Here is a 26,234-nt window from a genome sequence, read left to right as displayed (position 1 = left end):
CCCGCTCTTCCCCTTCCCGTCGTGCCCCGCGCGGCCGAGGCGGGAAGGCAGCGGCCCAAGATGGCGGCGGCTCTGGCGGCGCGGAGCTGCCTGGAGCTGAGCGCGGCCGGCCGGGCCCCGCCGCGATCCCCTCAGGAGCTGATCTTTGTGCCCCCCGGCGTCGCCCCGCTCCCCGCCGGGCGCTACAGCGACAGCGCCGGCGGCTTCTGCTACCAAGAGAGCGCGCAGCTCGGGGCCGCCACCAGGAATCGCTGGGTGCGATGGTGAGTGCACGCCCCCGTCCGCCTTGCCTCGCTTAGACCCTCCTCATCCACAGCTCTCCCTTCTCACCCTTCTGAGACCCTCCTGTGCCTCAGATCCTCGTCATCTCTCCCCTCTCACACCCTCCTCATCCTCAGGTGTGCCCCTCTGTTCCCGCAGGAGCACGTCGGGGGACACGGTGGAGCTGGTGGAGGAATCCCTGGACGTGAACCTGCTGAACAACGCTGTGCGGCTGCGGATCCAGGGCTGCCCCTTCCTGCCGGGCGGCATCCACCTGTGCGAGGTGCAGAGTCACCTGGTGGTGCTGCTGCTCACGGCGCAGACCGTGCACCGCCTGCTGCTCCCGCACCCCGCCCGCCTCTACCGCAGCGTGAGTGCCGGGAATGCCGCCGGGGGCCGGGCAGCCGAGCCCGTCAGCACAGGGGCGGCTTGGGTGACACAGAATACATCGGGAACAAGAGGAAAAGTGAAGGTTTGGGGAATTTAGCCGTGTTTTGCTCAGGAACTGGCTGGGTGTCCAGCCTGTGTCATGGCACTGGAGTTGAGCTGCAGTTGGGAATGAGCCTTGGCTTTTCCAGAGCCCTTTCTGGCTGGATTGTATTTTTTTCCCTCACTTGAGAAGGCTGGTTTTGTCTTTTGTCTTGGGAATCTTTTTTTCACGTGGCAGATGGATCCTAGGCAGGGTTTATATCACATTTAGCATCTTTCCATGGATGTGGGTTGGAACTGGATGGTTTTAAGGTCTCTTCTGACTGAAACCATTGTAGGATGATCCTGTGCTGTGGCAGAGCTGCTCTTGTTGGGATGTGTCACCAGCAGTTTTCTCTGAGCTGTGCCAGAGATTTTTTTACTGGAAAAATCCTTTTTATCAAGGAGACAGTTGCCATTCCATCGATGTCTGTTTTTTTTTTTTCCCCTGTGCCTTAGAGACGTATGCTCAGTATTTGATGTTTTATGAAATCCTGTAGGATCCTGGAGTCCACCACTGCCAAGGCCACCCATGTCCCCAAGCACCACATCCACACAGGATGGGAATTCCACCACTGGAGCCTGTTCCAGTGCCTGATTACCCCTTCCATGAAGGAATTGTCCCTGATATCCAGCCTAAACCTCCTCTGGCACGACTTGAGGCTGTTTTCTCCTGTTTTCCCACAGGAGCTGATAACGGAGAGCCAAGTGCAGTCCGTGTTTACAGATATCAGCAAAATCCACATCAGGGATCCCTCCAATTACTACGTGATTCCCAGCGTGCCGGGGCTGGCTCCCAACTCCGTGGCCTCTGCAGCCTGGCTGAGCAGCGAGGGGGAGGCTCTCTTTGCCCTTCCCTCTGCCTCAGGAGGGATCTTTGTCCTTAAGCTGCCTCCTCCCGATTCTCCTGGTAAGGATTGGGCACTACAACCCCTTTCCCATCTTGGAATTTTGCTTAATCTTCATTTTTATTTTTCTGATTGTTTTTGAAGGAAGTGTTTCTGTCGTGGAGTTGAAGCAGAGCTCGGTGGTGCAGCGTTTCCTCACGGGCTGGATGCCAACTGCCATCAGGTGAGTGCCTGGAGATGGATAAACAGCTAATTTTGGCTTTTGGATCCCCTCACCTGGAATTTTTATCTTGAGTCACACAGGCACCTATAAATACTCCACCCAAAATAGTTAACGGGGTCACAGGAGCTATCAGAATACGGAAGCTGGGAGTGGAATGCTGGATTAGCAGGGTGCTGCTGTTCCATGTGTCTGTGAATGTGTTCTCTAGTAATTGGCCTCCAAGGATTTGCCCAGGATGTGGCTCGCAGCCAGCACGGATTAGGGATTACTGTGCCCTGGTGCTGAGGAGCCCGGCGTGTTCCTGACGAGCAGAGGTTACGTGGGGATCACACGGATGCTCCGTGGTGGGTTGGGATTGGTAGGGTGGCTTAGAGGGCACAGCTGAATCCCAGGGCCTTTTTCTTGGAAGTGGGAGTGAGTCCCTTGATTCCCTGAGTGACTTTGAGCATCGGGGGGTGTTGCCTGGGATCTGGCAGGATCCATCCTGCCAGATTGCTCCCCTCAATTTTCTGCTGTTTATACTTTTTGGGGCTGAAGCTGCAGTGGTGTCCTTGGTTCTCAGGCTGGAAAAGGATTGTTTTGTCTGACTAAACTGGGAAGAGAGCTTGCTAACGCTTCATATGAAGTTCAGAGTTATATCCTGATGCAGTATGGAATCTGGACAATTCCATACTGCATCAGTATGAAAGCTAAAACTTAAGGCATCATTTGGGACTGTCAGGATCCTTGCTCCTGGCTTTTTGGATCCTTGTTAGGGGCTGGCAGGATCCATGCTGGGGGCTGCTTGGATCCTTTTTTCCCTCTGGATCCTTCACCTGTGTTTTGCTGGTACCAGGCTGGGGATAGGGAAGTGGGAATGTGCTTCAGTTCCACCAAAGCAAGCGAAGAACTGGGTGTCACTGGTGTGGTGGTATCCTCTGCTCTCTGGATGCTGAAACATTCCCTTCTCCTGATCTCACCTACTGGTTTATTTGGATTTAAGCACAGTGGAGGAACCCCACTGCCTTGGATTTGTGCCCCTGCCATGATTTTAGAACAATGAAATCCTGGAATGGTTTGAGTTGGAAGGGGCCTTAAAGCTCATCCAGTCCCACCCCCTGCCTAGGCCAGGAACACCTTCCAATAGACCAGTGTCCAGGCTGGTTTTGGACACTTCCAGGATGGAGAATTTTCTTTGAAGGTGTTGATGTAAGCCCTGGTTTTCCAGAGGTGATGGCGGCCCCTCGGATGTGCCCGTCAGCCTCTCCGTGCACTGCCTGGATCACGATGCCTTCCTGTTTGCCCTCTGCCAGGACCATAAGCTCCGGATGTGGTCCTACAAGGTGAGCAGAACCTGGGGGTGGGGGAGCAAAACAAAGCCCAAGGAATCACGGGTGAGTGCTTGGCATGGATCTGTTTCCCTTTAAATTGTGACTGTGGCTTCTCCACACTGGGATTTGGGACAACATGTGAGAACAGTCACACAGTGGTGTGTGTTTGTAGCAGCGTCTGTGAAGCCAGGGGTTTCCTGCCCAGGATCATTCCTGTAGGCACACAGTGTGTGGGGATTGGGAGTGGGGCTGAGCCTCATCCCCAGTGGGTGCAGCTGTGCAGAGCAGGTGAGCGGTGTTGAAGGCAACGAGCCATGGGGTGCTGAGGTGTTACTGACCAACCACCAAAGGGAGCAGAGGGCACACAGGTGCCGTGCATGAGCATGAGGGGTGTGAAAGGCTGGGCTGGAGGACAAGAAGGGCAGAGCTTGCAGCCTTCTGAGGTGAGATGGTGTCACTCTGTATGGGTAGAACCCTGAAGTCTTGTCATGTGGTGTGGTGATACTTCTGGGCTGAAGCCTTCTGATATTGTGTGGTGGTGCTCTGTGTAGTGGCCCTCTCAACTGCAGCATATGCTGTGGCATATGCTGTGACATATGGTGCCCCTGATGTGATTTGGGATTGGGCTGTAGGGTGAGGTACAGCTGGAGACAGAGCCCAGCCTGGTGTTGAGAGCAGTGGGAGAAGCTGCCTGGTCCAGACCAGAGTGATTTTGACACCTGAGGTACAGGTGAGCTGCTGGGGACATAATGGGAAATAACTTACCAAGTGAAGAGCAGAGTATTTTATCTACATGGAAAGCTGTGTGGAAAAGAAGGCATTGAGACTGCTGACTATGCCCTTCGTAGTGTTTTACTGTGGGCAAAGTAATAAGATTTTAGGACTGTTGCAAGTACTGCATTTAGTGTTTGGAAAGAGGTTGGGAAAAGACTATGGGACCTGGACAGAGCTGCCAACATGCAAAGGACAAGCTGGGAGATGTGGAACACCTCCAGCTATTCCAAGTGGAGAGCTTCTTTTCTTCCCCTTGCAAAAATACCAGCAAGGTGACACTGTGGAAGACAAATGCCCAAATTTCTACATCTTGAAAAGATCTCCAACAATCTCCTGTCGTAGTGGGCAGTGGACAAGCCCCCCCGTTTGCCTGGTGGCCTGTACGGCATCAGAAGAAGATATGGGCAGAAACAATATTGAGCTGAAATGGGTTGAATAAACAGCTGTACTCCACATCAGGTGACTGTACTGAATTCTGTTGTACACTGGGGCATTTGAAAGACCCAAGTACTCCTAACATCAGAGTACAGTGTGTGGAGGGGACATTGGAATACCACGGTGCACACTGGGAAGGAACTGCTCCCTGGCTAGGAGCACTGGAAAAGAGCAATACTCAGTCACAGCCATCCAGCCAGTCGAGCCCTTACTATGGCTCAGGGGACCCTGTTGTCTTTGAGTGCAAGCACTGCTACCAGCAGGTTTCCCAGAGGGAGAAATTCACAACACAGTGCCTGGATGGAGTGATTGCATATCCTGTGTGTGAATAATCATCCTTGTTTGGGGAAATGGAAATGGCATGAGGGAGCCCAGCTGTGGAAATGACAGGGCCCTCAACCAACCTGGTGACTTGAGCTCAACTTTTCCCAGGGTTTCCCATTTTGCTGTGCTTTGTTTGCAGCTTAGGCAATGTTCTGTCTTGGAATTTGTTCTTATTTTTATTAATGGATGGTTGTCTTTGCTTATTTCCATATTAGATCTAGTGTTGTAAGCGTATTTACATTTTATGCAGACAAAGGGTTGTGCTTGCATTTTATCTATTCTGTACTCATCTTGCTGTTATTTTATTAACAATTGTAAAAGGATTATAACTTGGAATTATATGGCTGTATAATTATTGATATTGTTAAAAGTTGAATTGCTATTGGGGGAATTGTATAGCTGTTGATTTTGTTAACATCCTGGTGTTTGGCCTTGGCTTATTCTTGTATGTTGCAAATATTCTAGAAATGTAAGTATAAAGATTTTAATGATATGCAAGTTTAGAGAGTGAGTCGAGGTCAGTACAGGGATGCATTCCAGAGGTGGTGGAACCTACAAAAGAGATACTTATACCATGTTTACTATTTCTTCTGCAAGGGCCCTGTAGAGAAATAGTAGACATAGCATTTGTTTAAAAGAAAAAAAAAAAGGGAGGAAATTGTAGGCACACAGTGTGTGGGGATTGGGAGTGGGGCTGTAGCCGAGCCTCATCCCCAGTGGGTGCAGCTGAGCAGAGCAGGTGAGCGGTGTTGAAGGCAATGAGCCATGGGGTGCTGAGGTGTTACTGACCAACGACCAAAGGGAGCAGAGGGCACACAGGTGCCGTGCGTGAGCGTGAGGGGTGTGAAAGGCTGGGCTGGAGGACAAGGGCAGAGCTTGCAGCCTTCTGAGGTGAGATGGTGTCACTCTGTACGGGCAGGCACCTGAAGCCTTCTCATGTGGTGTGGTGATACTCTGTGTGGGTTGAAACCTTCTGATGTTGTATGATGATACTCTGTGTATCATCCCACAAGGTATGTGTGGCCTCTCTACTGCAACATGCACATTCTTGGGATAAGGGTTGTTTCCAGACCTACTGGAGCATTTGGGAAGGCAGGCAGGAGCGCTTTGAGGACCAAAGAGCCATCCCAAATGGATTTTCTCCTGCTTTCAGCAGTAATGAAAGTGTCTTTGTCAATAGGAAGTTAATAAAAGCCTCTTGCTCCAGATATTGAGTGCCAGAGCTAATGGAGCAGCACGGTGCTTTCACGGCTCAGTGGCACTGGAATGTGCTGTGGGAGGGAGGGGAAGCTTTATCCTGCATGCCTGAGCTCTGGCAGCTCGTGGGAAGGGGGCCCAGGTGAGCTGGGAGAAGCCAAGGAGTGGTTCAGGTAAACGTAGGGAGCCTTAACTGACACCTGTTGTGGGAAGTTCTGGGCAGATGTTGTCTGGAAGGGGAAAGAGAGGAGCAGTTTCTCAATGCAGAATAATTCCTAATATTAATAATAATTTCCTGCTCTCCTGATACTCTTGTCGTTTGCAGGATCAGATGTGCCTGATGGTGGCGGATCTGCTGGAATTCATGCCGGTCAGCAGGGACCTGCGGCTGGCGGCCGGCACCGGGCACCGCCTGCGCCTGGCCTTCTCCCAGTCCCTGGGCCTCTACCTGGGAGTCTACATGCACGCTCCCAAGCGAGGGCAGGTATGGAGCCACGGGCTCTTCAGGCTGCAGGAAGAGGAGTCATTCCCCTAGGGGTTTGGAAGGGAAGAAATAGGGAGAAGTTTCACATGTGACCCTGTGGAGGGATCAGTGGTTTCTAAACATTTTTCCCCTCGCAGCAGTGGGGGATATGTGTGCCCGAGCTCTGGGAGTGGAATTCCCTGTGAGAGTAATCTGATCCATGAGGGTTACTTCACTTGTTTACCTCCTGCTCTGAAAGCATGGATGTGCCGTGGGAAAAAGAAAGGTCCAAAAGGAGCTAAAAGCAGGGAAATGCTGGTGGTGTTTACACCAGGCTCCTGGGAGTGTGTGGATGCTTCTGCAATATGGGGAGAACTTTTTGTGGAGAACGATAAATTTAGCAGGAGAGGAAGGACAGCACAAACCAGGCTCATCTGTTGGACAGCTTATCCCTTTCTCCAGGGAATTCCAACACAGAGCAAGAGTGTGTAACATGAGTCCTGCTGTCCCATGAGTCCTCTGCTCTGGGAACAACATGGAGAGCTGGGCCTGCAGCTGAGGAATTGGGGCTTTCCTCCGTAGTCCCCTCCTTTTCCCACATCTTGTGGTCACTGGTAGTGCTGGGTGTGGTGGTCTTACAGTTCTCCAAGTTTAGTGTTTGGATAGACTTGGGAGTCCTTCAGGTCCAGGCAGCGATGAGTGTCCTTGGGGAGAAGGGTGGAGCCAGGATGTCTGTGCAGAGGATTCAGTGGTGTGCTCAGCTCACCCCTCTTGTCCTCTAGGTTATGTTACCCCTAGCAGCAGGCAGGGAGATGGACAGGAATGATGATATTCTGAGATGTGTTGCTTAAGTCCTTCAGAAAATGATTTATGGTGTGTTTGTAGTTTTGTGTCTTCCAGCTGGTGAGCACTGAGAGCAACCGCTACAGCCTTGACCACATCTCCTCCCTGTTCTCCTCACAGGTGAGAGCTGGGGCCTGGCCCCCAGTGGGGAGAGGCCTATACTTTGGGACTTAAATCACAGAGTCCTGGAATGGCTCATGGAACCTTTTAAAGCTCATCTTGTTGTTCCAACCTCCTGCTGTGGGTAGAGACCCCTTCCACTAGACCAGGTTGCTCCAAGCTCTGTCCACTCTGGACTTGGATGCTTTCAGGGATGGGGCAGCCATAGCTTCTCTGGGCAGCCTCAGCACCCTCACAGGGAACCATTGCTTCCAGTATCCCATCTGATCCCCTCTTTTTCAGTCTAGAGCTGTTTCCCCTTGTCCCATCATTCCAAGCCCTTGTCGAAAGTCCCTCTCCATCTTTCTTGCAGGTTTCCTTCAGATACTGTAAGGGGCAATTAGTTCACCTCAAAGCCTTCTCTTTTCCAGACTGAACAAGTCCCAAAGCCTGTTAAATTCCACAGGGGAATGTTTTGCTGTTATTAAGTACCCACCTTTCTCTGCTGTACTCTAATTTGGGGATAAGAAAGGAAATTGGCTCTTTCCCTCTTTCCTAGGAGACTCTGGTTGACTTTGCCTTAACTTCAGCTGAGATCTGGGCACTGTGGCACAACGAGGAGAACCAGACTGTTGTGAAATACATCAACTTTGAGCAGTGAGTTTTGGGCATGGATCACTGGGATAACTGCAGGGAAACCCTGACAGAGCTCCTCATCTTACAGATTTGTACTCAAGCTGCTGGAACATAGAAAATGTAAAAATCCAGGCAGCAGCATTGCTGAAAGTGGAGTTTGAGCATGGCAGAGGGAGCATTGTGCTTCCCCACGGCTCCTTACAAAACAACCAGGTGGTCCCTTCCAGAAAAAAACATGTTTTGGGGAGATGGTGATGGGAAAGGATCATCCATCATTCCCAAGGAATATAAAGCTGAGAGGGTGGGTGGCTTGGTGCAGAGCCAGGGAGTTGAACAGTGGATGAAGACTGCTGTGAGTGTGCAAATTTTAGGAGAAGAAGCTACTGGTCAGCCTGGGATTTGTATGTGAGCTTGTGGGATGGGGAGGATGTTGATTTAAATGAAGGATTCCAACCTGTTCCATCAATTTATGGCTAGGAATGCCACAGTTAACCTCTCCTGCTAAAATCTTGCAAGGGACAATCTGTCCCATGTCACTGTACAAACCTCCTTGTCCACACCCAGAGGGCTGTTTTTGCTGATGAAAGCCGCAGGTTTGGTTCTGGTGGATGCCAAGTTGATTCCAGGTTTGTTTCCTTCCAGGAATGTTGCAGGCCAGTGGAACCAGGTGTTTGTGCAGCCGCTCCCTGAGGAGGAGGTGACGGTCCGGCAGGATCAGGACCCCAGGGTGAGCCAGCTGTAGAACAGCACCAAAAAATAACAAGGTCACTCAGGAGAGAGAATGGGAATAAACAAAGTCAGGAGTGTGCAGGAAGCCATTTTTGATCCCAGGATGGAGCAGGGTGTGGACAGAAACACAGATCCAGGGGATGACATTGGTAATGGGAGGAAAGACCAGAAACAGCTTAAATGTTGTCCTCATCCTTGAGCTTCCTTAAGCCATGATCTTTTTGCAGGAAATCTACTTGGAATATCTCTTCATGCCGGGCCGGTTCACTAATGCAGCTATCCAGAAGGCCTTGCAGGTAAGTGAGAGGGAATTTGGGATGCTCTCTGTTTATCCTCTTCCTGGCCCTTTAGATGTGAGGCAGCAGGATTCCTTGGAGCTCTCGCCAGGCGTGTTTTCATGGGAAGTCCCTGCCGGGCTGCGCTGCAGCTGCTGTGTGCCCACAGAGAACGGAGATGGAACCTAGAATCCAGATAATTGGTTTTCCCCCGCCTTGGATAGCACAGCAAGTTGCTGAGCTTGTTTTTCATTCCTGCTGATGTAGCCAGGAGAATGGGGACTCAGCACCCCGTGGTGCTGTTTGTCAGTATATGTCATGGAATTACTCAGGTCAGAAAAGCTCTCTGACATGGTGGAATCTGACTGTCCCCTCCTGCACTGCCAAGACCACCACTAACCCATGTCCCCACCTGCCACATCACATGGATTTTAAATCCCTTGAGGTGTGGTGGTTGCACGCTGCCACACATCCATGTGTTCCAAATTTAACAGCCAGACTTTTTTTTAACACTTCCATCCCACAAAGTGCTGGCTGGTGCTCTTGTCCTGCTTTACCTCACTGAGTGCTACTTGAACCTTTGGCGAGACTTTTATTTTGCCTTAAAATCCAAGTTTGTTGTGCTGCTTTGCAGATCTTTTCTCAAGGAACTGAAAGGCACATGGATCTGACGTGGGACGAGTTAAGGAAAGAGGTCACCTTAGCTGTGGAAAATGAGGTGAGATGGATTTTCCTTCCAGGTGTCATGATATTTTAGGTGCCAGGTGACCCCACATGTTGGTTTATCCTTTCTTTCTCCAAGGGGAAGGATGTAACTTTTTAAAAGTGCAAGTCTTTATCCTTCCTGCCTGGGGTTTCCTTTCCCTCTTGGTTTTTTGGAATCCTGGCTGCTCTGTCTCTGCTCCCTGTGTGCACTTTGGTCACCTGTCATGTGGTGCCCAGACCACCACCCTGCAGAGTGGTTGCTCATCATTTTGGAAGATAATCCAAAATAGAGGGATTACCTTCCAAATAATCCAAATAACAATTATTAGGAGACGTACCTGAGAGATCCCTATGTCCTTTTTGGGTCTGAACTTCCCTTGTTTTATCCTGCTCTTATTTCACTTGGCTATTCCTGATTCCCTTGTTTTGCCCCCACCAGTTCCAGGGCAGCGTGACAGAATACGAGTGCTCCCCAGAGGAGTTTTGGCAGCTGCAGGTGGAATTCTGGTCCAAGTTCTATGCCTGCTGCCTGCAGTACCAGGAAGCTCTTTCCCGGCCCCTGGCCTTGCACCTGAACCCCTACACCAGCATGGTGTGCCTGCTAAAGAAGGTGAGATTCCTTGAACACGTTTCTCCAGAGGGTGGTGGTGAGATTCCCTGAACACGTTTCTCCAGAGGATTTGGGGAGCTCAAGGACTTTCTCCTCACCTTTCAGGGCTCCATGTCCTTCCTCGTGCCCTGCTCCTTGGTTGATCATCTCTATCTCCTCTCCAACGAGCACCTCCTAACCGAGGATGACGCTGCCATCTTTGAAGGTGAGAAGACATGGAGTTTCTTCCCTCTTGTCAGCGATGTGGGAGCTTCCATAGACATCCCTTGAAGAGCTCCTGATCCATACTTGCACGGAGATAGTTTTATTTTGGCTTTGCAGGGATACTTATGTGGAACTTGCCATCATGCTCACACCAGCAATTACAAGATACTGTCAAGGCTGCCAATAGAATCATGCAGTTGTTTGGGTTGGGTGAAATTCTTCCCTGTAAGGGTGGGGACACCCTGGCACAGGTGCCCAGAGAAGCTGTGGCTGCCCCATCCTTGGGAGTGTCCAGTGCCAGGTTGGACAAGGTTTGGAGCAGTCTGGGATAGTAGAAGGTGTCCCTGCCCATGCAGGGGGTGGGACTGGATGGGCTTTAAGGTCCATTGCAGCCCAAACCGTTCCAGGATTTATGAAATGTTTTCACGTCAGCTGTGGAGAGCGGCCGTGCTGTTCCTTGTCTCCAGGAAGTGAATGCCAGAGCATGGAAAACATGTCATTAATATTGTCACCACTGTGCCCTCTGTGCTTTGCTGGCCCTGGAATGCCATTTCACTAAGAAAAAGGCAATGGAAAATGTTACCTAAGCTCCACTTTTATGCTTGAGTGATTTTTATATATTTTTATAGAGTGGGATCGTCATCTGTTTGGTTGAGCTTTTTGTGGAGCAGAGGGAAGAAAAGCTGGAGGCCTGGGCTGGCTTTAGGAGCCCCAGCAGTTCCTTCCCTGGCTGTTTTAAACAGTCACAGTCTCAAAAGATGGGATTTAATTTAAAATCTGACCCATAAAGGATTGCACACCCAAGCTGAGCCAGTTTCTTCAGGATATATTTTTTTCCACTACTTATTTTCTTTCAACCTGTGGCTGGAAAAAATCCCTTGGAGGGAATTTCATTTTTTTATTGTTGCATCATTTTTTATTTTCTGAATAATAAAGCCCAAATGTTTCCCTTGTCAACTCCTGAGCTTTAATTCAGCCTAATTGTTATTGGGGAAGGTTTGGCATAGGGAACTGGGACCCATCTGCTGTTACTGGTGATAGGAGCTGAATTAACTGGCTTTTGCATAGTCCTTCCACCTTCCTTTGGAAATCTCTTGGAAAATACACAGTTAGATTCTTTCATTGCAGATTTGGAGATGTCTCGTGATGTTGTCTGTCTTGTCCAGTGCCTTCGCCTGATCGGAGAATCAATTTCTATGGAAATGGCATTCATCATGGAAATGGCTTGCTCCCGCCTCCAGCCTCCAGAAAAGGCTGCAGAGCAGATCCTGGAGGACTTGATAGCTAATGACACGTAAGGAGATGTGTTTTCCAGAAGCTTCTCATCGCAGCTGAGCTGGGATTGTCCAGCTGTCCCTACTTGACATCCAAGGGCGTTTGAGATGTGTGGGCTCCTTGCCCTGTGCTGCAGGAGACTTTTCCAGGGATGGAGACCTTGGTTTGGTGTTGTTAGCAGGGTCTTCCATCCGCAGCCTAGAGAGCAGAAGAGGCACAAATTCCTGTTAGGTGTGAAAAGAAGTGCCTGGAGACAGTAGGGAGAGGTCAGAGCCTGTGGTCCTGTGTGGTTCCTGTGCTAACTGAAATTGTTTCCTTGTGGAATGCCAACTATCTGGCTGTTATTTCCTGGTAGCCTGAGGGAGTGGAATAAATAGACTGGTCCCTGCAGGCTCTGTAATAAAACTCACAGGCTAGCCAAGGATTCCAGTAAGGAACGTCCACGCTGATCAGATACTGATCCTCGCTGGAAGGGAGTGTAAGGGAGCCCTCTTCAGTTGGAACCTCAGGTTGCTGTTCGTGATGATGATGATGAGGATCTTTTTGATGTTGCAGGGAAAATGTGATGGAGGATATCCACAGCAAACTGCAGGAGATCAGGAACCCCATCCATGCCATCGGATTGCTCATCCGAGAGATGGACTACGAGACAGACGCTGACATGGAAAGAGGTGAAAGCTCTTCACCAGCTTCTGGGAAATGCTAGGAAGTGTCCTTATCCTGGGAATGGTTCCTGCCTGTGTAGCTCCTGCCTCACCTGAGTGGTTTTCCCCTCAGCTCCTCACCTGGCGCTGCGCATGAGCCTGTCCCAGCTGTTTGGCAGCAGCACCGCGGCGCACGCGGTGTGCGGGGGGGTGGCCAAGATCTGCACCGTCCGCTTCCTCCTCTGCCGGGACCTGCTCATCCTCCAGCAGCTCCTGCTGCGCCTCGGAGATCCCGTGAGTACAGCTCCTGGGACTTGGGAATCCTGTGGGGTTGTGCTGCTGGTGCAGGGTGGAGCTCTGTCTCTTCCCACAAGGCTGTTGGAATAGCCCGAGGCTTGGGCAGGTCTTGCTCTCTCCTCCATCTGCTTTTGTCTTCCTAAGCAAAGCAGCCTAATTCCCTTTATTCCTCTACGAACATGCAGGAAGCCAAGCTGTATTTGTGGGAGGAGGGCATGGATTCCAGCCTGTGTGAATCAGCACACATGCAGCTCTTTCAGCTATCCCCTGTCCCTCTCCCAGCAGTGATGGCAGCTCTGCTCTCTGGCAGCACACTCCAGGGCTGCAGTTTCAGCCCCTTGGAAGCTGCTTCAGCCAGAGCAAACAGCCCCCACGATGGTAGCTGTGTTTGGAATGGTAGGATGGGCTGGTCTGGGTCTGTCCCATCAGGCTGAGGCCAGGTGGGGTATGGTGCTGCTGCTTTGGATGAACACAGCGATGCGAAACAAGTCCCCAGACAAGGACAACCTTGTTTAAACCAATATTATTTGCTTAGAAATAGCCAGGAGTTTCCTGGTTGAAAATAAATCCCTTTTTCCTGGATAAGGTTATCCTGGTAGCATTTAAGGTGTATTGCAAGGTGCCCTGTGGAGCTGGGCTCTCCCAGACCATGAGACATGTGACCTGCTGCATTCCCACCTTTACGTACCTGTGTCCTTCAAAAGCTCGGATTGTTTCATCTCCTGTGACTCTTTGCTGGAGCTTATGGAGACTCTGAGGTGATCTCTGCAGCAAAGCCATAATTTCAGTCTCAGGGACAACAACCCTGTAGTGCTTTGGGTTGGAAGGGACCTTAAAGCCCCTCACATGGGCAGGAGCATTTGCCACTAGGCCAGGTTTCTCCAAGCACCTTCCAATCTGGCCTTGAGCACTTCCAGATGTGGGACAAGAGTCCTGCTGGTTCCCTGGGAGGGCTGAGTTCCTGCCAGGCTGTTGAGCACCTTGCTGTTTGCAGAAGGGACAAGCTGGGCCTGACACAAACCTCTCTGGTTGCCCTTGTCCTGCCGTTGTTCCACGTGTGCCAAGCTCTGGGCTTTCCTTGCAGATGGTTTTGGGAGGGGGACAGCTCTTCCAGTCCCAGCAGGACTTGCTGCACCGCACCTCTCCCTTGCTGCTGTCCTACTTCCTGATCCGGTGGGCGAGCCAGTGCCTGGCCTCCGACGTCCCTGTGGACACGCTGTAAGTCTCTGCCTGACCTGCCTTTGAGTCCTTAATCCACCTGAAATGCTCTTCCTGGTGTGGAAAGCAGGTGGTTGCTGTGGGAGTATCACTCCAGGAGCACTGGGGAGGGTTTTTTTCCCTTCCATGTTCTGAGCTGACTCTGCCTTGTGCTAAATCTGCCCTGTGAGGCCTCGCTGTTCTGTGCTCCGTAGGAGTTGAACAATGAGTACAGTTAAAGCGGGAGGCGTTTTGTTGTCTCTTCACTGATGGCTCCTTTCTTCCCTAGGGAATCTAATCTGCAGCATCTCTCTGTGTTGGAGTTAGCAGACACCACGGCTCTGACACCACACAAACTGGGTAAGGTGTCCACGGATCATCAACTCTCCCTTTCTGTTATTTAAGCCTGTTGCTGCCACCTGAGGGAAGTGCTTTATGCAGGGAGCTAATGGACTGTGTGGTTGAATGACCCTGATTTAAGTGGGGATGTTTGTCAGGCTGTCCACAAAAAAAAAAAAAAAAAAAAACCAAAACAAAAACCAACAACAACAAACCAACAGCAAAGGATCTTGGAGTGCTGAACTCTGATTTTACTCTCAGCCTGAGAAGGATGGGAATGCCTCACTGAGCCAAAAATTTTTCATTCTAACCCTGGCAGCATCAGCCAAACTTACCCCTTGTGTACTTTACATTGGCTGTAGTAGCTCAGACCAGGTCTGTCACAGAATCCTGGAATGGCATGGGTTGGAAGGCCCTTAAAGCTCATCCAGTTCCACCCCCTGCTGTGGCAGAGACACCTTCCACTAGCTGGAGTTGCTCAGAGCAACCTGCTCCATCCAACCTGTCCTGCTCTCCAGCCTTTACCCTACAGCAACCAAGAGCAGCAGCTCAGGGAAGCAAGAAAATGTAGAAATCCTCACTCAAAACGTGTTTGAAAATGTGGAAATACCTCCCCAAAACATTGCAGCTGGTATTTGGTTCATCTTTTTTAAGTTTTGCTGTGAAGATGTAACTTTTGGGTTAGTTTTTTATTGGGAGAATATAAGGCTGCTTAATTAAGGAAATGTGGGCCTTGAAGTGGTTCCAGAGGGAGGAGGTGAAAAGGGATGGGAAGGAAACATGCAGGTAAGAGCCTGCTGTGACTAGTCAGCACTTGGAGGCTGAGATACTTCAGAGGGAGCTGGGGAAATCTGGGACAAACAGGCAGCAGTGCCACGTGTGAGCTGGGAAAGAGCTTCCTCCACTTTGTGACATCGGTGATCCTCAGAGCCCGAGCTCTCCCTGATGGAGAGTCTGGGTGCAGGAGGCAGCTGGAAATGTCAGGGAAGTTGAAAACGTCCTTTGTGTGTGCTGGTGTCGTGGGTTATTTCTTGGCTGGCTCGTGAGGAAAGTCCTGTTTGGCCACTGTTCTTTGGGGAGAAATATGTGAAATGTAGGGAAGGAGGTGGCAGCTCAGGGAGAGGCGTTGGGAACAGTCAGTAAGGGGGGATTTTTGGGTGCTGGAATGAAGAGGGAGGGAATGGAACAGCCAGCTCAGCACTCCCTCAGCCCTGTCATGCTGGAAAGCTGCAGCTGGACTGGGAATAACAAGTGGAGATGGAGCAGAGCCTTTTTTTTTGTGTGTTTTAATTGAGCTGTGGTTAATAAACACTGCAGGATGGGGCACTTTGATCTCCTGCTGCTCCCTCTGACTTAACCAGACGGCAGGAGAAATCCAAAACCAACAAGTTAGAGTGTGGAACGTGCTTTTGGTTTGCCCTGACTTAATCTGTGCAGTTTGGGCTGATGAGCACAGGACAGGGTGGAAAACCTGGGATCTCTACTGCAGGCTCTCTACTCACTGTTCATTTAATTTGTACTTTTAGTATCCGGCCCTCAGACAATCGTGGAGCTCTTCTTTCAGGAAGTGGCCAGAAAACACATCATATCCCGACTCTTCCTGCAACCAAACACCTCTTTGGCTGAGACAAGTTTGAACTGGCCCCACCTTATCACCTCAATAGTGGCTGATTTTCTGCCTCTCCTGTATCCTTGGCTGTGAATTCATTGCCTCCTGCCATTCCAAAATAAGTTTTTCACCCCCAAATTTATAAGACAAACCTCCTGAAGGAGTGAGGTTGTTGGCGTTAATGGAATTTGTGGGTATTTCAAGATTTCACAGATTTTATCCTGTTTAGGTGCATGGTAAAGGATTTGAGTTTTTGACTTTAAGCCCTTGAGCTCTCACTACTTGGTGGGGTGGGATGCTGGGGGATTTGGAAGGGTAACAGGAGTTGGGGATTAGATGTACTGGTGATTTTGTTCTAATATGGATAAATCTTATTACAGAATAATGATTTGTATAAAGAGCAGCTTAATCTTCTTTCCTTTCCCCCCACTAAACAGAGCATGAGAGGTATGTTGCCTTCCAGACTAGTTCTCCAAGCTCTCCAGACTGGATTCTCCAGTGTTCCTTAACCTCTGCTCAGATGGCCCAGCAATCCCAGCTTCCTCTTCCCAGAGTGCCTGATGGGGAGCTGTCAGTACACCCAGCTCCAGGTGAGTGCATCGTGCCAGCCCTCTCACAGGTGCTGGAAAACTCCCTAAAACATCATCTTTCCGAGTGCTGGGGTTCTGCTTTCCCCTAGTCATGAAATCCTGGAATGGTTTGGGTTGGAAGGGACTTGAGAGCTCATTTAGTTCCATCCCCTGCTGTGGACAGGGATACTGTCCACTATCCCAGGTAGCTCCAAGCCCTGTCCAATCTGGCCTTGGACATTTCCAGGAATGGAGCAGCCCCAGCTTCTCTGGGCAACCTGTGCCAGGGTGTCCCCACCCTCACAGGGACGAATTTCTTCCCAATAGCCAATGTAAATCTCCCCTGTTTTAGTTTAAAACCACCACCCCTAATCACTGTTCTCTGTGCTGAGACAATGCTGTGGAGTGTTTGATGGGGAGTGATTTAAGATTGCGGAATCCCAGAACAGTTTGGGTTGGAAAGGACCTTAAGAAAGGACCTTAAAGCTCATCGCATTCCACTCCCCTGCCATGGGGGAATCATCTTCTGCATTTTCTTTCATCTGTTTTCAAGTGCATCCAGATACTCAGGTTTGTGCTATTCCCTTTCAGTGGAGGAGTTTATTCTCCCAGGGCTTGTCTGTGTGACGCCACACTCCTGAAACATCTTTGCAGAGCCTGTTTAAATATCCCAGCAATCCTAGAGCTTGTTGGCTGCTGGTGTGCCCACAGCCTTTCCTGTACCACTTCTGCCCGTGATTGCCCATGGGACCTGGGTTCAGAAGGATTTCTACAGCCCAGAAAGGACTCATTTATTTCTTAAGTGTCCTTATTAGGACAAAAAACAGTGTGAGAAACACCTGTCATCATTCCATCCCTGACTGCTCCTGGCATCCGAGTAGCAGGGACGGTGAACTCCTGATTTCCAGGGGTTTTAGACTGTTGTATTTCAGATCACTGCTCCTCCACCTTTCTCCTTGTGCTCTTGGCAGCTGGAGTTGCTTGTGCTCATGTTCTGACCCGCACAATTCCTTGTCTGCAGCTCCACGTGATGTGCAGCTTTATCCTGCAGCTTTATCCGTGTCTGGGCATTCCTGGAGGCACCAGGGCCGGGCAGGCTGTTAGTGGCGACCTGCTTTTCAGCAGAACCTTTTATCCTCCCAGCCCCTCATACCTGGGGGCTGAATTCTGAATTGCTTCCTATTGTGTTGCTGCTGAGAAGAATTGAGAGAAGAATTTCAATTCTTCAGAGCTTTTGAGCCAGGAAATGCCAAGATTGGAGCAGCATCTTCTCCCTCCTGGCATATGTGCAGGCTTTGAATCTCCTCACATTTCTTTCGCCTCACTGGTGTCTCCTCCAGGCTTTTATCTTTGCAGAGCCTGGCTCCTCCTCCCCACTGCCTTCTGTTCCTCTCCCTGATCCCAGTCAGTCACGGAAACTTGGATTAAATGCCTTGACCTCGGGGACATAACAGCAGCTTTGCTGTGAGCATGGTGACCCAAACTGTGGGGTACAGGAGGCTCCTTGCAAGGAGCAGACGGGCACAGGGGCAGTCTGGGGACAGAGCAGAGGCCTGGGACATGGGCCAGACCTCTCAGTGCTGCTCATTGTGTGTGACAAGCTGGAGCAGGATTTATCCCTTGTAGCTGCTAATCCAGGGAGTGACTCCAGGCTCCACGTGGTTTTGGGAGGACTCACGGCCAGGAAAGGTGAGGCAAGAGGTGCTGGTGGTTTGTGCACCTGTAGAGGTGACTTGACTTCCAAGTCCTGGTTTCTCTTCCCAATTCCTGCTGAGTCCCACGGCCCTGCTAGCAGGACATGGCTGCTCCTCCAAGGATGACGAGGATGCTGTGCTGGCACAGGCCCAGGCTGGGTCATCTCGCTTTGTGTGTGCCCTCAGTGCCATCGGCACTCCCTCCCATATGCTGTAATCCATGTGCTTCCTTGGCTGCTGGCCCTCTCCTGCACAGGTATTCCCCTTCCAGCACCTGCCTTGCCCATTGTACTGCAGCCTTAGCTCTGCCTTCCACGTTCTGTCCACTGCAGTTCCCTGCAACAGGATGTAGGAAGAGTCTTGTCTGATTTTTGGATGTGTTGGGAGCTGTTTCTGAGGTGCTTCACACAGAGCAGTTTCTTCCCAGGAGCATGTGGTGGATATCTTCCCCCTTACAGGGCTGGAGCAGCTCTGCTCTGGAGAGCTGAGACAGCTAGGAACATTCAGCCTGGAGAAAAGAAGGTTCCAAGATCTCCTGGGGACCTCTTCCAGTGCCTAAAGGGGCTCCAAGAGAGCTGGAGAGGGGCTTTGGACAAGGACCTAGACTGAGAGGACAGGGAAATTACTTCCTACTGAAAGAGAGCAGGGCTAGATGGAGTATAAGAAAAAATTGTTCCTTGTAGAGGAGCTGAGGCCCTGGCACAGGCTGCCCGAAAAAGCTGTGGCTGCCCCATTCCTGGAAGAGTCCAAGGGCAGGCTGGACAAGGCATGGAGCAGCCTGGTCTAGTGGCAGGTGTCCTTGCCTTTCACAGGGATGGTCTGGATGAGCTTAAGGGGTCCCTTCCAACCCAAATCATTCCAGGATTTCATGATCGGTGCATCCAAGGGACTTTGGGCCTGGAAGGACCAGCCCTCGAGCTGGAGAAGTAGGATTTGTCTGAGCACAGTAGCTAAAGGAGCCACCAAAATCTTCCTGATCCTGGCTGCCTGCAGATCACTAGTGAGTGACCTGGATCCAAACTCCCATTCCTTCTCTCCTGTAGGAATACATCCGGCTGCTGCAGCCATGGTGCCACGTGAACATGGGCTCCTGCTGCTTCATGATGGGCAGGTGCTACCTCGTCATGGGGGAAGGGCACAAGGTGAGACTTTCCCTCATCTCCTTCCCAGGGTCTGGGACCTTTTCCCTTGGGAGGGGGAGGGGCACAGGAAACATCTTTCCCGAGCTCTGCCTCCTTTGGGAAAGGATGGGATTGGACTGGCATGGTGCGATCTGCTCTTGGGAAGATCTCATAAGCTTGGGACAGGCAATATTGTCCCCTCACCTGTACAGCAGGTGCATCGGGGGGACAGCGAGCTAATTCCAGGTCTCATTCCAGGCTTTGGATTGCTTCTGCCAAGCTGCCTCTGAGGTGGGAAGAGAGGAGTTCCTGGACAGGCTGATCCAGCCCGAGGAGGGCGAGGTGGTCTCCACGCCACGCCTGCAGTACTACAACAAGGTACAGTGCTGGGCAGGTAAACTGGCACCAAGTCCTTCCACATTGGAGAGGGAGTTCCTGCTCGGTCCCTGGCTTTGTGGGAAGTGACTTGAGCCTCAGAAAACTTAGCTTTTGGAATATGAAACGTGTTCTTTTCATTGTTTGGGGTAATGACAAGCTGAGTGTGTGAAATTTAGGTACTTTCCACCTATTGGTTTCCTAACAGCTAAGGACTTTGTTATCCAGCAAAAAAAGGCAGGATGAAATCCAGATGCTGGAAGCAGAATCCAGACATGTCCAGGCTTGATGTAAGATGCTGCCTAAGGCAAGGGTTACTAAGCTCTGAGGCAAATTAAAATAAGTATGTTTAAATGGAGATAGCATCTACCTTCTGCATAATGCTGTGGTTCAGGCAGTCTGCAAGCCTGGAGCTGGGCTCTTGGTGAGGGATTCCCTGGATTTAGGATCCAGAAAACTAATCATTAATGCTGAAATGCTTTAGAAATCCCCCATGCACAGAGGTGAATCCACCACAGAAGCTATAACCTCGTCCTGTTGTGCTGGGATTTCATCCAGATCTGTGCGATTTAACCAAATATTCCCCTTAAAAGTCTAATCCCTTAAATATCTTTAGGGGCAGCAACAGCTCCTAAAATAAAAACAACAACAAACCCTCCTGGCTTCCAGGTACTTCGCTTGTTGGAGATGCTGGGTTTGCCAGAGCTGGTCATCGAGCTGGCCACCCTGGCCATCATGGAATCAGCAGATGACTGGAGAAGCCAGGTACAGCCACTTCTTTCCCTGTTTCTTCAGGAATTTCTTCCACAGGAATTTCTCGCTGGGTTTATAACTGATTTGTGCTGTTTTCAGGCTACTTTGAGGACTTGCATCTTCAAACATCACTTGGATTTGGGTCACAATAGTGAAGCCTATGTAGCCTTAACACAAAACCCAGATCCAAGCAGGTAGGTGACAGGCTTATGCTTTTGTTGTGGAGGTCCATGGTCCCATTTTTCCATGGAACTGAAAGAAAATGACAATTTAGGGGTGGGCATGACTGCTGTGTTCAGTTTATATGTAGAGGTGGCTTTAAAAATGTAGAGTTCATTTTTGGATGTTCATCTGAAGGACACCTGGGGTTGGCACCCTCTCAAAAGAGGAAAATGGGAGGAAGAAAAACAGGGAAGAGACTGAAGGATTATGTGTTTAGCATTCTATGTTTAAAAGCTGTAGGAGCCTAGTTGATTTTTGTTTAATAAAAAGATTTAGTGTTGAGTTTTCAGTTTGGAAAGTGAACTGGGTAGGGAAAGCGTTATCCTAGCAGAGAAAAATACTGGAATAACGGGAGAAATAGGAGTGCTTTTTGACTAATTGAGGGAGGGAGACTGCCTTTCTGAGAGGCCTTTTTAGAGGATCTCTCTTTCCAGTACAGGAGAAAGTTGAAGGTTTGAGTTGGTTCTAAGCCAGGAAAAAAGCCTGCAGAGCTCATCCGGAAGCAGGAGTTTGTCACAAAGTGGTTGTTTGTGGCTTAAATCCCGGGTTTGTTCCTGCTCCTGGGTTTATTCCTGCTCCTTCAAAGGGTTGTGCTTCCCTCTGCAGGCAGCTGGACTGCCTACGCCAGCTAGTGGTGGTTCTCTGCGAGCGATCCCAGCTCCAGGACCTGGTGGAATTTCCTTACGTGAACCTGCACAATGAGGTAATCCTGCGCTGGGATCACGGCTGGGGGGGGCACAACCCTCCCTTTCAAGGGATTATGGATCCACTGGAGCTTCTGTGTGCTGCAGGTCGTTGGGATCATCGAGTCCCACGCTCGGGCCGTGGATCTGATGACTCACAACTACTACGAGCTGCTCTACGCCTTCCACGTGTACCGGCACAACTACCGGAAAGGTAAAGCTTGGGATGGCACCTTGTACCTGCCCACCCTTTCCCTGCCAGCTGTGTGGCCTCTCCAGGCTGTTGGCTGATGGCTTTTCCCTGTTTTCAGCTGGAACAGTGATGTTTGAGTACGGCATGCGGCTGGGCAGGGAGGTGCGGACGCTCCGAGGGCTCCAGAAACAGGGGAATTGTTTCCTGGCTGCCATTAACTGCCTGCGGCTGATCCGCCCGGAATACGCCTGGATAGTACAGCCAGCCTCTGGGGCTGTGGTAAGAAAGCTGAGCTTCCTGAAAAGGAGCTTCCAAAAGCCTTTCTGATGGGAACAGAGACTCTGAACTCCTTATCTGCTGCTTGTGACCAGCTGTCTTGCTCAGCTCATCATCCCTATCCATCACCCTTGTGCCATTCCCCCCTTTTTTAGGCAGGGGGGAAGTGGGGTGGCTTTTGGGAATGGGCTGGTGGATAGATAGGGGGAGTATATCACCTTGTGCTGAAGACAGCAAGTGTTTTGGGGAGTGTGAACAGCTGGAATACCAGTCCAGAGGAGAGTTAGTGTGACAGGGATTGTGTTTCAAATCCCAGTCAGGACTCAGGGAGGTGGTGGCTGCAGCCTAGTCACCTGATCCTGATGCTCCTGATAGCCAGGGATAAAGTAGCCCATATTCCCAAGGGACTGCACAGCTTCCCTGGTCCAAATCAAGGCTTGAAATGGAGAGCTCTTGTTGGGATTTATCCTATCAGTGATTTATCCTTCAGAAACCAGTTGGGTATAAATCCTCTTTCTGCTTTTTCCTGCAAGTACGAGCGCCCGGGAGCGTCCCCGAAGAGGAGCCACGATGGGGAGTGCATGGATGTTCCCAGTAAGTGCCCAGTCCTGGTCCTTCCCATGCCTCTGGAGTTTCCACAGCTTCTCTGCAGTTCCCATGGGAGCTGGGACATGGCTCAGGGCAGCTTCTGCCTCCACCAGATCAATATTTGTGGGATTTTAGGGTCATTAACTCTCCCAGTGTCTCCCAACAACATGCTGCGACTTTTCCCCAAGGAGTACAGCAATTTCCCCAAGGGAACAGCTATTCCCCAAGGAGCTCCTATGCCTGCTTCTAACAGCTTGATGCCTTGACAGCACTTTTTTTCAGTGGAAGTAACTTGTAATTTAAAACAAAACCAGCTTTTTGAGGCAATTTCTAGTTTTTCAAGGCTGTTTGTGCCTTTGGAAATCCTGTGGGGAATAAGCTCTGCCTGTGTCTGCCACAGCCCAGGATGTGGGATCAGGTTATCCTCAGTGTTCCAGGAGGAAAGTTTAAGGTCAGGTATTTTTAAACTTGCTTTTTCTGAAGATTTTTTTTTTTTTTTGTGGCATGTGCCTGGCAGGCAAAGCAGCAGCTGTTCCCAAATATTATCTAACATCTGGAGGAGGAGGAGCAGGACAATGCTGTCAAGGACATAAGCACAGTCAAGGAAGCAGGGAAGAGTCAGCAAATCCTGATTGTTCCTTTGGTGCTTTTTGGGATACAAATCCTCTTAGGATGGCAGAGGGGTGTAGAGAGGCTTTTACAAGGGCTCCAGGGAGACCTCAGGGCCTCTTCAGTGCCTAAAGGGGCTCCAAGAGAGCTGGAGAGGGGATTTGGATGAGGGATGGAGTGCCAGGACAAGGGGGAGTGGCTTCAGGCTGAAAGAGGGTGGGACTAGATGGAATGTTGAGAGGAAATTCTTCCCTGTGAGGGTGCTGAGGCCTTGGTGCAGGTTGCCCAGAGAAGCTGTGGCTGCCTCGTTCCTGGCAGTGTCCAAGGCCAGACTGGATGGGGCTTGGATCAACCTGGTCTAGTGGAAGGTGTCCCTGCCCACGGAAGTGGATGAGTTTTAAGGTCTCTTCCAGCCCAAACCATTTCATGATTCCATGACATTGTGCACAGTGCCCAAAGAGCCCTTTTTGAAGTACTGAGAGCCCAATATCCATCTGTTCCAGCCACTCGCCAGATCGAGATCCTGGAGCTGGAGGATTTGGAGAGGGAGTGTCTGCTGGCACGGATCCGGCTCACCCTGGTGGAACACGACATGTCAGCAGCAGCTGTGGCAGGTGAGGGGGGTTCAGCCACTCTGTCCTGTCCCAGAGGCAAACCCAGAAGCTGCCAGGGACCATCAAATTCCTATCCCTACCATGAAATCCAGCCACTGACTTCAGCAGGTTCTGAGATGCACATCAGGAGAACCAATTTTAAATTTTCTTTCTTTTTTTTTGGCTTTTTCAGGCTCTGGTGGTGTGCAGTGGGGGTGGGATGAGCTTCTGAGTTGGGACAAAAAAGGCATTTTGGAAATAATGGAAGCATAGAATTATTAAGGTTGGAAAAGAACTCCAAGATCATTAAACCCAACCTTTTTAACTGATGAAGAATTTATTTTCCTGGACAATTCTGCTCCATGGAACAGTGTTAAAAAGTTGTGAAAGGTGTTCCTTTCTGGGAAGCAGGAAGGTGTAGCTCTCCCACCTGGAGTATTTCAGTATCTCTGGTACAAGTTACACAACATCTCCACATCTTTCCCCTCTAAATGTCAGGAGGAGGTGACTTCCCAGCGCGGGATTGCAGGGAAAGGATGGAACAGCTGCTTTGAGGGCAGAGTGGTGACGCAGGGAGCAGAGTGCCACAGTTTCTATGCTGCCAGAATATGGATGCTTGGCTGCAGGCCTGTGTTGAGGCTGTCCCCTCCCTAACCTCAGTGATCTTGGGGATCTTTTTCCAGCCTTAACAATTCAATGATTCTGAACAGCGGCAGCATTTCCCTATCATGTATTGCTGCCTGTGTCCCTCTCCAGCTGATGCTGCATCAGGGACAGCTCTGTGGGTCACAGCTGCTCTGTCCAGTCCCTTCAGGGATAGCTGCTGGCCTCATGGGATGCTCTGCAGGCCAGGAAAGCCTCCAGCCATGGATTGAGGAGTACTGCTGCAGGGTGTTGGAGGCTGTTGGCACCCTGCTGCTGCATCTCTCCATGAGTAGTAACACAGGGCGAGGCCCTGGTGAGCACTGGGCTGTTACTGGGGAGGCTTTACCTGCTCTTCATCCCCTTTAGGCAACTCCACACCCGAGGAAACGGTGTCTCTGCTGGTCCGGGCTGGGCTCTTTGACTCGGCCATCACCCTGTGCCAAACCTTCAAGCTGCCCTTGACGCCCATCTTTGAGGGGCTGACCTTCAAGTACGTCTGGGTGCCCTCCCACCCTGGGGGACACAGGGCTGGAGGGGTGTGGGGGCTTGGGTGTGGAACTTGCCCAAGAGCCTTCTTTCCCTGCCAGTCCAGCTGCGTTGTTTGTTGGGAATAGTCCTGTAAGGGGTGGCATTGATGCTGGTGGGAAGGGGCTGGGCTCTGGAGGGACCCACTTCCCATGGCTTTTGGTTGTGCAGGTGCATCAAGCTCCAGCTGGGAGGGGAAGCAGCACAGGCCAAGGCCTGGGACTGGCTGGCAGCCAACCAACTCTCAGCCCTGGTCACCACCAAGGAGTCCAGGTAGGTTTATCTCCACGGGTTTGGGAGGAGGAGGATCTGGAGACAGGAGCTCTGTGCGAATCCAGAGGGTTGCAGGTCCTTAAAACTCCTAAGGCCAGAACAGCAGGCTCAGGGTATGGGGAGAGCTGTGCTTCCACCCTGTCCCCACATCACCTGGAACATACCATGGCCTCACAGATGGGGCAGGAGCTGCTGGCACTTGTTCCATGGGGAATTGTTTCCTTGCAGTGCCACAGATGAAGCCTGGAGGCTGCTGTCATCCTACTTGGAGCGTTACCCATCCCAGAACAACCTGTACCATCGCTGCGTCATCAACAAGCTCCTGGCACACGGGATACCTCTGCCCAACTGGCTCATTAACAGCTACAAGGTGAGAACAGGGACACAGCTGTCCCCAAAAACCCCAAAATTCCAGGTTTCCCAGAGCTGCTGGATCACCCTCACTCAGACACCTGCCAGGTGCTCTGTGCCTGGTACCAAGGCTCAGAGCAAGTTATCTCAGCGTGGTCCCAGTCCTGGTCACATTCCCTGGCTGAGTTTCCCTCTTTCTGGCAGGAAGTGGACGCTGCCGAGCTGCTGCGCCTGTACCTGAACTATGATCTGCTGGAGGAGGCCGTGGATTTGGTTCTGGAGTACGTGGATGCTGTGCTGGGCAAAGGGCACCAGTATTTTGGGATCGAGGTGAGCTCACCCGCTGTTGGGATGTGGCGGGATGTTCCTTGGGGACATGATGTGAGGGTTCCTGTCCGTTCCAGGTGCCTCTGTCCCCAGCGTCCCCCACGATGTGGCTTCCCTACACTGCCATAGACCAGCTGCTGCAGGCGCTGCGGGAGAGCAGCGCCAGCGAGAACAGCGTCGTGGTGGGTACCGGGCTCCCGGACACCGGGATGGGGCACGGGGTGGAGGGACAGGGTGGGACCCCTCGTGACTCCTGCCTCTCCCAGCTCTATGAGAAGCTGAACGACAGGATGGAGGACTACCAGCAGAAGGTCAGCGTGGCCACCATGGAGCGCCTGTACTGCCGGCCCTAATCCAGGTGACATCCCCAGGAGCGTCACCATCCCACCCCGCGGTGCTGGTTTTCCATAAGGATCCGGTTCAGGGAGGTGGAGTGCTGAAGGACGTGTCCCCTCACTGTCCCTTTTGTGGGCAGTGGGTGAGCAACAGAGCTGGGGTGTGTGGCCATGACACCCCTTTACTCTCTGCCTCCTCCAGATATGGAACTGTTGGGAATTTCTTTTATTTATTGGTATGTTTTTTGATCAACTTTAATAAAATGGAAGTGTTATTTGAGGTGTGCATAAGGATGTGGTGGGAAAAGTGAGGACTGTGGTGCTCCTCTCCAGGGAT

At 51.0% G+C, this 26,234-nt stretch overlaps 1 protein-coding gene across 1 annotated transcript; it reads left to right on the top strand.

Annotated features, from left to right (window-relative positions):
• The first annotated feature begins 18 nt into the window (after nt 1–18).
• Nucleotides 19–26,172, top strand: NUP160 (nucleoporin 160). Its single transcript, XM_041465147.1, has 35 exons — nt 19–263; nt 421–631; nt 1,417–1,639; nt 1,722–1,800; nt 3,008–3,122; nt 6,166–6,324; nt 7,189–7,266; nt 7,805–7,902; nt 8,524–8,608; nt 8,838–8,906; nt 9,520–9,603; nt 10,030–10,200; nt 10,306–10,405; nt 11,533–11,698; nt 12,235–12,350; nt 12,457–12,617; nt 13,705–13,838; nt 14,107–14,177; nt 15,683–15,842; nt 16,286–16,355; nt 19,072–19,170; nt 19,408–19,527; nt 20,194–20,289; nt 20,377–20,471; nt 21,106–21,202; nt 21,291–21,396; nt 21,494–21,654; nt 22,185–22,245; nt 23,352–23,462; nt 24,453–24,576; nt 24,783–24,884; nt 25,113–25,254; nt 25,440–25,565; nt 25,640–25,744; nt 25,829–26,172. The coding sequence occupies exons 1-35, from the start codon at nt 61–63 to the stop codon at nt 25,913–25,915; spliced, it is 4,185 nt and encodes a 1,394-aa protein (XP_041321081.1). The 5' UTR covers nt 19–60; the 3' UTR covers nt 25,916–26,172.
• The last annotated feature ends 62 nt before the right edge of the window (nt 26,173–26,234 follow it).

The sequence above is a fragment of the Pyrgilauda ruficollis genome, unplaced genomic scaffold, assembly GCF_017590135.1.
Source record: "Pyrgilauda ruficollis isolate IOZ18807 unplaced genomic scaffold, ASM1759013v1 scaffold187, whole genome shotgun sequence".
NCBI lineage: Eukaryota > Metazoa > Chordata > Aves > Passeriformes > Passeridae > Pyrgilauda > Pyrgilauda ruficollis.
The sequence above is the reverse complement of the archived record's forward strand: the minus strand, read 5'-3'. Positions and strand labels throughout refer to the sequence as shown.